The 10,868-nt window shown below is 44.6% G+C and overlaps 1 protein-coding gene across 4 annotated transcripts; it reads right to left on the bottom strand.

Annotated features, from left to right (window-relative positions):
- Positions 1–2,151: 2,151 nt before the first annotated feature.
- Positions 2,152–6,987, bottom strand: PJA1 (praja ring finger ubiquitin ligase 1). Of its 4 annotated transcripts, XM_060137105.1 has the most exons (3): positions 6,869–6,937; positions 4,220–4,741; positions 2,152–3,652 (listed from the first exon to the last, which is right to left on the bottom strand). In XM_060137105.1, exons 2-3 carry the CDS (start codon positions 4,510–4,512, stop codon positions 2,605–2,607), a joined length of 1,341 nt encoding a protein of 446 aa, XP_059993088.1. In that variant the 5' UTR covers positions 4,513–4,741; positions 6,869–6,937; the 3' UTR covers positions 2,152–2,604. The 4 variants fall into 4 exon arrangements, with proteins under 4 accessions (XP_059993088.1, XP_059993086.1, XP_059993087.1 ...); XM_060137103.1 differs by having other exon boundaries at positions 2,152–4,414; positions 6,869–6,987; XM_060137104.1 differs by having other exon boundaries at positions 2,152–4,408; positions 6,869–6,980.
- Between the last annotated feature and the right edge of the window lie 3,881 nt (positions 6,988–10,868).

Here is a 10,868-nt window from a genome sequence, read left to right as displayed (position 1 = left end):
GCTTCTCAGACGGGCCCTGGGGAGGGGTCCCTTTACGTGGATGTACTAATGCTGACCCTAAGGGAAATCGGGGCTGCCGCTCCACAAGGAGCAGGGAGGAAGACGACCAGGACCTAACACATCTCCTTGTGTGGTACCAGTTAGGGCACAGCAAAGGTTAATGTTAGGCCAACCACCACACCGCTACCCAACAAGGGCCCTCCAAGGTCGCAGACTTCTAAGACACCACGACAGCTGAGGTGCTGGCTGAAGGCCAAGGGGGGACACAGAATGGCTGTGGGGGACGAAGTTATAAATAGCAGCTTGACCAGTTGCAGGAAAAAAAGACTGTGGCTTCCACCACATATTTCCACGCTTGCAACGAGAGAAAAATTATTTTTTATCAATTGGAAACTATTTTGACTTATTTTGTTAACATTCACGAAAATACACTGACATTATAAAAAAAAATCAAGCAGACTATTTCGGGTGAAAAAAATCAAAAGCCCCCTTCCTTACTCTTTTCTTGGAAGCCCCTGTCCCTCCCCAAAGGTAACCACTGCCATCACTTAGGTATGTAGCCTTCCAGACACTTTTATGCATTTGCATATATAGTTTGGTTTTGTAAGGTTTTATTTTTACATCAGGATTGTACATATTGCTCTACAATATGCTTTTTTTACTTAACATTATGTCTTGGAGATCTTTCCATATCAGTACATACAGTTTTTAACTGTTGCACAGTATTAATTCTATACAACCGATGTATCTAAGTTGCGCTCAGGGACACGTACCATTTTACATTTTGAAAGCAAGCTACTCCCCAAACTGCCCCCTGAAAAGGCTGCTATCATTTACATTCACACCCACAGCACGAGTGCTCCCATTTCTTCTCTTTGTAGCCCAAACTAGATATTATCACGAAGAAAAACTATTGCTTTCTGATGGACACAATCGGTTTCATTGTCGTGTTAATTTACACGGCACTGATTGCCAGTGAGGTTGATCATTAGCAATAGCCAAGCTGTTGGAGCTGAAAACAGCTCTCCAACTGCTGGGAGGAGCATCAATTAGTACAATCACTTTGGAGAGCAATTTGGCAATATCTAGTTAGAATGAAGATGCTCTAAACCTAAGATGCCCAAATTTCACCTCCGTATACTTATCCCTAGGGAAATTCACACGTGTGCACAAAGGAACATCTTTAAAGTATGTTTATTGCTGCAAAATACTGGGAAGAACCTAAATGTCCACCAATGGGAGAACAGATAAATAACTTGTGGTAATTCATACAATGGAATATTTAGTATACAGCCGTTAGAAGGCATGTATCAAAATGGCTAAATCTCAAAAGCAATGTTGAGTGAGAAAAAGCAAGTTGCAAAATGATACATACATTCTAGCAATTATGTCCATTTAAAAAACAAACACTCTATATTGGTTATGGAGATACACACACACATATACATACATATGTACACAAATACATACACACACACACACACACACACACACATCTAAAAATGTAGACGAGAAGTAAACAATTTCCTGGGTAGTGCTTACCTCTGTGGAGGAAGGTAAATATGACGGGTGAAGAACTTCACCTGTGCCTGCAAGTGTAAATTTATTGGAGAGAGAGAGCGAGATCTGAAGCTAATATGGCTAAATGTTCAAACCTGTTCACTTTGTGTGAGTGGGTACCTCTGTTTTTCGTAGCACTTGTCTGGCATATATTTTTCTGTTCCTTTTGTGTCACTGTGTTAATGTATGCAATCAGCATACTGCTTTTTTTTTTTTTACCCACTTCCTCTGAGACTTACTTTTTTCTAAAAGGGGATTTTAACTCCTTCACCCCTACACTCCAATTGGATGTATTCCTACCATCATTATTTTTACTATGCTTTCTCACTGTTTCTTTCCTTCTCATAGACTGACAGAGTATCCTCTACTCAACCTTTGCCCCTTTAGTAGCCTGACAACCATACACTCTACCCCTACTTAGAAAGAATTACCCTTACTATTGCTGTTGTTGGAGTCAGCATTTCCAGTGAAACTAAAGTTTTTCTCCTAGTGGGAACACCAAAAAACCCTATTTGGGATGCAAATGCAAGAGATCAATTATAAAGTCACTTAGTACCACCGTTTTAGACAAAACCAAACAATTCCACTATACCATGTAAAACCAAAAGGAGAATTTTAATAAGCTTTTACGGCACTGCAATTACAGGAACATTAACCCATAACATGCAACAGAAATGATGATGCCCTTTGGACAAGTTTAACAGATAAACTTGACATTACAATCAACAGCAACATATTCTACTGAAAAAAACAAATGCAACTTATTTCATCGTTCAGGTTAGAAAATTTATGTTTTTACTGCAATCTCAAGTAGCATTTAGAAAGTTTAGTTTTCCCTTTCTAACCTCTAAAACACAGGATGATTTCTTTTTCAATGCAATCGTACACAACCGTTTTCACACTGGAAATAATCACAAGGAATCGACAGGTGGAGATTAATCGACTGATTGACTTCACTTCAATGGTTAATTTGGAGAGGGCTCCTGCAGTATTGTGGATTTCAGATGGGGAAAATCATCAGACCAGGAGTAAAGAGCCTTGGTCTTAAAGCGGGGGAGGGAACATGCAGCGGCACACGGGGCAAGTGCCTGACTTCTGAAGCCAGATGGACACACAGGGCTTGTGGAAATAGTGGTGGCACGGCAGCTCCGTTGCCACCTCCCCCTTCACATATTCACTGCAACAGATGGGGCAACACATCTCCTGCCCCACCGCGCTGTGATCTTCCGTGACCAGGATCTCGGGAAGAGCGTCGATGCTCTCCTTGCTGGCTGGTGGATTGGCCACCTCCACGTCCACCGCGAGAGACTCCAAGTGCGCCAGGGCAGTTTCCATTGCCTGGGCCAGGCGTTCTTCAAGTGCCATGTACGTGAGGAACTGAGGATCCACGTAGGAAATGGCTTCAGCCACCCCCAACCCATCCGCAAACCCATCGAAGAGGCTCCAATCCACCTCGAGGTCTTCACTGACACTGGAGTCATCTTCAAGGTTGTTGTTGCCGTCCAGCATGAAGACGCTGGGCTGCAGAAACTCCTGACCGGAATCATTATCCCCCTCACTGCTGTTCTCGTTTTCATTGTATTGGAGCCAAGGAACTTCTCCTTCTTCGGTAGTTGCCCGTTCCTCTTCCTGGAGAGATGGCCCTCGAACTTCTTCAAGTTCATTGCCGCCACTGCTGCCAGCACTCGCACCAGCACTGGGGCTGGCACTGGCACTGGCATTCACTCTGGCTTGCTCGGCTTCATGCTCTTCTTTTCCTGGCAGGGTCTCCCAGCTCTCGCCACTGGACGACAGATTTTGCTCCCGACCTCGATACTTGCGACGCAGAGCCACAGTCCACTCTTTGTCACTGTCAGAGTCTTCTTCGAAGTATTTGTAGTACTCGTCACTGTACGTCCAGAAGTCAGGGTCGGCCATGGTTCGTCGCCGTCTCGGCACCTTTTCTGGCTTCACTTGGTCACTCCTGGCTTCCCTTTTGTCTTCGGGGTACTTCGGCTCAGGGTAGCCACCTGAACTCTCGCCTCTGCCTCTTCTTGCCAGGCCATCCGAGTGGCCTTCATCAGCGCTGGCAGTCTCCCTCCACCTGGAAGTACTGTGTGGCATATCATCATCATCATCAGTATCAAAAAATATTTTTGGTTTCACGCAGTTGGGACTTGCCAGATTTCTGATTTTGGGCCTCACCACCGGCTCCTCTGCACTCTTTGGGGTGTTTTCCCCACCACCACAAATACTCACAGGAGCCCTGCTGGGACACGCAGGTAAATTCTGCTCCCGTCTCTCCCTCTCCAGGCTGTTGCCATTGGTGACCACCTTGCCTTCAGCAGAAGATGGCTGAGGGGCCATGCTATTTGGCTGCAGGAACTCAGCTCTGCTAGCAGAGCCCCGTGCTGTAGCGGCTGGGTCTAACTTGTCAAGCTCCTCTCTCACATCACGGTTAAAACTAGAGAACTGTGGGGGCACCCCAGCCAGAGACCTCGCCCCCTTCTCTGGGTCATACAGCTTATCATCTTTAAACTTGCCAGTTTTCCCTCTCACTGGCACTCGCTCAACAGGCCCAGCCCCCTCCTCCTCACTATCATCTGCCCCGAAACAGTCAACATGTCCATAAGCCATTCCTCTTCTGCTCCCCGAAGCCCTGTACTCTCTGGGCGGGTACCTGGAGTAGTCCTCATTATCAACATTCAGGCTGGTTCCCGAGCTCTCGCTGTCGTCCCAACTACGACGGGTGGTGGAAAATGGTGATCGGCTCCTCTTGGTGGTTTGACTGGGGGCTGATCTGTGCATTGGGACTTCGGATGACGTCTTTCTCTGGCCGGAAATCCTTTCCTGCTGGCTCGTGGATGGCCTGAAACTGACATAAGCATGCCTTCTTCCATACCTCCTGCCTGTATTGGACTGATACCCTCCTGCTGGCTTGGGCCATACAGGCTTGCTAGATTCCTGACCCATTTGCTCTGACTTAGGAGGGTTTCCAGTACATCTGGGGCTTGAGTGGAAAGGCTCCTGCTCCCTGCGCACGCTTTGGAGATGGGAAGGTCAAATCAGTTCGGAATAAAGGAGCAGGAAGATTTATTTTCACTTCAGCAGACAGGTTACAGAAAGAATAAGGGGGCTTTAAAATTAGTTTCACTTTCTTCTATGGCCTGGAGTAGCATTCCAGTGACTGTCAGGTGTAGACCTGGAACACATTTTTAATGTTGGCAAAATAATTACAAAACTGGGTTTGTAGGAAAGCCAGACTCAGGGGAGAATCCGACGGAAGACGGGGGAGGGGTGACTAGATGCTGGGAAGATAGGTGAAGCACTGGGATTGTGCCAACATGGGAAGAGGAAAGACGGCTGTGGGTTTTTTTTTATGGGGTATCTGCATTTTTCTGAGTCCTGTATACATACAGGAGCAATGCAAATTGGAATAGGGGTGGAAAATATAGATCACCATCACTGTGTATGCGAGGGTGTCTACGTGTCTGTCAGGAGGAGAGGGGCAGGTGGAAGGGGGACCAGGCAGGTGGAAGGGGGACCAGCACTCATGAAGTGGAGAGACTCCTGTATTTGTAGGGGGAAAGGGCAGGTGACAGTGGCACTGGGAAGAGGCATGAGTGTCAGGCAGAATGAGACCCATTCTGGATGTGGGTATGAAAATGACAGGCATGGATGGGGTGGCTTCAGGGGAGAGGAGCATGTGTACGTACGATAGACAGAACGTGCATGTGGTTCCGATGTGTGATGGCTGGAACTCTAGGGAGGAATGCCTGTGTTTATGTGCCTGTGGCAAGCCAGGAAGGGTACAGTGGCACTGAACAGGGGGTGTCCTTGAGTTTGTGTGCGTGTGTTCATCAAAATGGGAGGCAACAATGGAGAAGGGTCAGTGTGAGCAAATGCATCGATATGGGGACAGCACTGGAGACGGATGTGCGTATGGCAGGCGGGCAGGCGGGTGGGCACCAGCAATCAAAGAATGTCTCTATGCATGGATGTGGCGAGCAGGAAGAGGGGGATGTCCCTGGAGAAGGATTTATGTGAGTGTGTGTGCATGGCAGGGACCAGCGAAGGAGGCTGTCTAGGCACATAGGTAGCAGACAGGGAGCACCTGAGAGGGGTATGTAAAAGAGCGTGTGGGTGTGTATGCATGTAAGTGGCATAGGAAAGAGGAGCCAGCAATCTGTGTAAGTGGCAGGCAGGGGGTAAGGCGGCCCACAGGGGTGTGTGTGTGTGTGTGTGTGTGTGTGTGTGTGTGTGTGTGTGTGTGTGTGTGTGTGTGTGTGTGTGTGTGTGTGTATGTAGTGTGTGTGCTCACCAGAGCAAGAAGAGGCAGAGGGAGGAGGGGGATGCTTCTGGAGGTGTGTATGTGGTAGGAGGTGAGAGGCAGGGAAAAGCACTGGAGAGTGTGAGGCTGTGTGTGTGTGTGTGTGTGTGTGTGTGTGTGTGTGTGAGTCTGTCTCTGTCTCTCTCAGGGGAAGGCACTGGAGAGTGTGACAGTGTGTGAGAGGGTGTGTGTGCATGTCTGTCCAAGCATGTGTGGGGGAGGGGGACACGAAGGAACCTTGAGTATGGGGGGGCGGCGGTAAGGCAGCTGCAATGGAAGGTTTTTGTGCATGCGTGTGAGCGCGCGCGCATGTGCGTGTATGTGTGTATGTGCGGGCATGTGCGTGTATGTGTCCCTGCGCGCGCACGCGAGACACGGGGATGGGAGGGGGTCCGCAATGTCATAATGAGACGGGGAAACGTTTATAGGCTCAAACGGTAGATCCAAACCGATGTAGCAGGCAAGGGGGAAAAGAGAAAGAAAAGGGCGTGTGGGGTTATAGTTTTTCCCTGGGAATGATTTATTTTTCTGACAATTCTTTTCCTGGTAACAATATATTTGCCTAAAAATCTTCACCATTTACCATTCATCAAAACAACTTCAAAATGGGGAAAGAAAGGCCACGGATCGCTCCACAGAGGGGCCAAGAAGGGAGGCAGGAGGAGAGGGGAGGACAGGCGGAGAGGGCCGCGACCACCACTCCCCTCTCGAATAGCGATTCAAGCCACCCGAGCTGGGACCGAGCCACACGTAAGGGGCCGGGGGATGAAGGATGGAGCCCTAAATCGGGCCGGTGGAGGGCACAGGCCTCCCTCTGCGGTCAGGTCCCGCGTCCGCCCCACCCCTTCCCGAGGGGCGAGCCCGAAAATCTGTTCGTTAGAGCCCCCACCCCCCACTCCACATCCTCACGCCGGTGCCCGGCCACTCGCCCCACGCCCGGCCACTCGCCCCACCGCCACGTCTGGAGGGAATCGAGGAAATAAACAGCCTTTCACTCACCCAGTCGCGACCCCCGCACGCTCTCGGAAAGAGAAGATCCCTCGGACCTCCGACCGCCACAACCACCAGAGCCGCTGCTCCCGGGGTTCCAGCTCCTCCCCCTCCAGACAGCGGCGGGACGGGCGCGACTGCGGCGGCGGAAGTGATTGTAGCGTCGCGGCGGCCCGCCCCCTTGATGTGGCGGGGGCGGCAGCTGCTCTCGACAAATCAGGGTGGGCTCGAAAACATTATTTCATTTGAAATGATGAAATCGTCAAGGATACAGAAAAGGACAGCGAAAAATGTAACCAACAGCCAGCTTTAACAAATGTTAAACATTTAGTCATTTGCCCTTCTGTTCTGGGCTTTGGGTGGTTGTTGTTGTTTGAAATAAAATGAAATCCGCAAATTCTTTCTGATTCATTCTGATGTGAAAGTAATGATATTAATATATCTTATCTTATGTTCTATGTTATGATCTGTAGTGGAAGTATCACGGTACTTAGGGTTGCAGTCAGCTGAATTTTGTCTAACCTGGTGGTTGAAGCAAATTGAACTGTTTACAGTAGAATTTGTTGCTGTTAATCACAAAATCGAGGTTCTCTGTCCAAAAGAAATGATCAATCATTGCAGCACAGCATGGGTTCACATTTTCGTAATTGCATTGCTCTTCAAAATATTATAGCTATGCCTTTTGGATTTATACAATTTTACTGAACTCCGAAATCTTTTTTTTTTTAATTGCACTTTACATATATCTCTAATATTTGCGTCAAATGTAAAGACTGCCTATGTTCACAACAGTAGCAAAGCTTTGTTCTTTACTGGGAATAAAATGCATAATAGAAGAGCAAGAAATTTTAGAAGTAACAACAAAATAGAAATAGGATGTATAACTTTCAAACCGTTGAAGAAATAATATAGAGAACAAAGAGAAAAAAATCTAACAAAAGGCAGAAATGGGATGGGAGGCAACAAGAAAGTATGTTTAAAAAGGGGGGAGCAGAAATAAATCCAAACATGTCAGGATGTATTACGGGTTAACATCTCCCATTAAAAATAAAAAAGCAAACTCTCATTTTAGTTTTAGCAATTAGTTTTTAGAAATCCAGTTATAATTCAAAAAGGTCATGTACCAAAATGATCATTGCAACTCTATTTACAATAGCCAGGACATGGAAGCAGCCTAAGTGTCCATCAACAGATGAATGGATAAAGAAGATGTGGCACATACATACAATGGAATATTACTCAGCCATATAAAGGAACAAAACTGAGTTATTTGTAGTGAGGTGAACAGACCTAGATTCTGTCATACAGAGTGAAGTACGTCAGAAAGAGAAAAACAAATACCATATGCTAACACATATATATGGAATCTAAGGAAAAAAAGGTCATGAAGAACATAGAGGCGAGACGGGAATAACACAGACCTACTAGAGCATGGACTTGAGGATATGGGGAGGGGGAAGGGTAAGCTGCGACAAAGTGAGAGAATGGCATGGACATATATACACTACCAAACGTAAAATAGATAGCTAGTGGGAAGCAGCTGCGCATAGCACAGGGAGATCAGCTCGGTGCTTTGTGACCACCTAGAGGGTTGGGATAGGGAAGGTGGGAGGGAGGGAGACGCAAGAGGGAAGAGATATGGGAACATATGTATATGTATAACTGATTCACTTTGTTATAAAGCAGAAACTAACACACCATTGTAAAGCAATTATACTCCAATAAAGATGTTAAAAAATAGAAATCCAGTTATATGCTGTTTATATGCTTCACCTAAACCAGAAATAGGAATAGAATATATATGCCAGTTAAATACCAGCAGAAAGGAAGGAAAGAAAGAAGAAGGAAGGGAGAGGAGGAAAGATGGAAGGAGGGGAAGGAAGGAATTTTAGAAAGAAAGAAAAAAAGATAAAGAAAGAGACATGTAGCAACGTTAATATCAGAAAAATCAAGAACTCAAAGTAAAAAGCATTAAAGAAAACAAATCAGGTTGTTTCATTCACCGAGAAGATATAGTCACTGAAATTTATATGCCAAACAAAGTAATTTCAAAATATATGAGGCAAATATTGTTAGAATTATAGAAATCAGAAAGGCTGCAATTATAGTAGAAGACTTAACCACACTTGTTTTGGTATAGATAGAGCAAATAGATTGCAAAATAAACAAGGATATAGAGAGATTCCACAACCCAATTAATAAGCCTCATCTAATGTATATGTATTTTTGTACTCAAGAAATAATGTATTTTTTATTTAAAATATTTCAAACATACAGAAGAGTACAGAGAATTAAACGTACTTTTGCCCACATGTACTTGTCACACAGACCAAGCACATTTTTTCTTCAGATCCTCAGATTCTTCTGTTTTTGAAACAAAATATTACAGTTGAAGCTCTCACTTTATCCTATTTATCTTACTTCTTTTTCCCAAAAAAGCACCATTTAGAAGTTTCTTTCTTGTGCATGTTTTTTTCTTTTTTCTACACACACACATATATATATATATGTAATCAATATACATTATTGTTTTATGTATTTTACATTATGTGAATGGTATAATAAATATAGCCTTTTGAAACTTAAATCTTCATTTAATATTATTTTTTGTTAGTGATTTGATACATTTATATCTAGGTCATACATTTTAACTACTGAATATGATTGTATCTATTTTCCAATATGATATTACTATAATATATCATTGTACGGACTTCTGTTGCATGAATTATCCAATTTCTTTATCTCTTTGCCTGCTGATGGACTTGAGTTGTTCCCGTTTTGTGCAATTATAAGTGAAGATTTAATGAACATCCTGGGGCATGTCTCCTTGTGCCCATATTGAAAAGTTTCTCTGGGGCAGACCTTCCCAGCTGAGTAATGGGGGTTCTAATATATTGATTCCCTTAGCCCTCCAGAAAGATGGGCCTGGCTTCACGCAGCTGCTGCCCTGGGGGCTGTTCCCTTTGGCTAAGAGCAGGCTATCTGTTCATCCCAGTGAGCTGGTACACATATTAGCATTTTAAACATATGCTATGATGTGAAAAAGATTAGAAAAAACTGCTCTAGTGTATGTATTTTGAAGTAGAATTTCTGGGTCAAAGAGTATGTAGTAGTTAACTATTGTTGTATAAAAAATTGCCTCAAAACTTAGCAGTTTAAGACAACCGACATTTATTATATCACAGTTTCACAGGTCAGGAATCTATACCTGGGTTAGCTGGGGTGTCTCTGGCTCAAAGTCTCTCATGAATTTGCACGCAGGCTGTCATCCGGGGCTGCAGTCTCATATGCAGGCAAAATTGGGGTAGGAGGTCCACATCCAACCTCTTTTACACGGTTGTTGGTAGGCCTCAGAAGATTCACTGCCAAGCTCACTCATGTGGTTGCTCTCTGGCTTCAATTCCTTGTCATGCGGGCCTAACCATAGGCTTCCTGAGTCTCCTCACAACCTGGCAGCTGGTGAGAGGGAGAGCCAGAGAGCACCTAAGATGGAAGACATCGTTCTTTTATGACTTAAACTCAGAAGTGACATCCCAACACTTTTGCCATATCCTATTTATCAGAAGTAAGCCATAGAATTTGTCCATCTAAGTTATCAAATTTGTAGGCATGGAAATGCTCATAATGTCTTTATTATCTTTTTAATGTCCACAGGATCAGTGGTGATGGCTCCTCCATTTCTGATATTAGTTTTGTCTACTCTCCTTTATTCTTGGTCAGCCTAGCTAGAGATCTACCAATCTTACTGATCTTTTCAAAGAATCAGCTTTTTGTTTCATTGATATTCTCTATTGCTCTATTGTTTCCAATTTCATTTATTTCTGCTCTTTTATTATTTCTTTTCTTCTGCTTACTTTGGATATAATGTGCTCTTCTTTTTGTAGTTTCCTAAGGTGGAAGCTTAGATTATTGATTTTAGATCTTTTTCCTTTTCTAATATATGCATTCAATATTATAAGTTTCCCTCTAAGCACTGCTTTTAATGTATCCCACAAATTTTGATAAG

Source organism: Lagenorhynchus albirostris, chromosome X (assembly GCF_949774975.1).
Source record: "Lagenorhynchus albirostris chromosome X, mLagAlb1.1, whole genome shotgun sequence".
NCBI lineage: Eukaryota > Metazoa > Chordata > Mammalia > Artiodactyla > Delphinidae > Lagenorhynchus > Lagenorhynchus albirostris.
This window is presented reverse-complemented; position numbering and strand designations above follow the sequence as displayed.

Bases quoted from the DNA above. Each gene is read 5' to 3' on its own strand.
- PJA1 (XM_060137102.1), bottom strand. From the start codon at position 4,512: ATGGGTCAGGAATCTAGCAAGCCTGTATGGCCCAAGCCAGCAGGAGGG.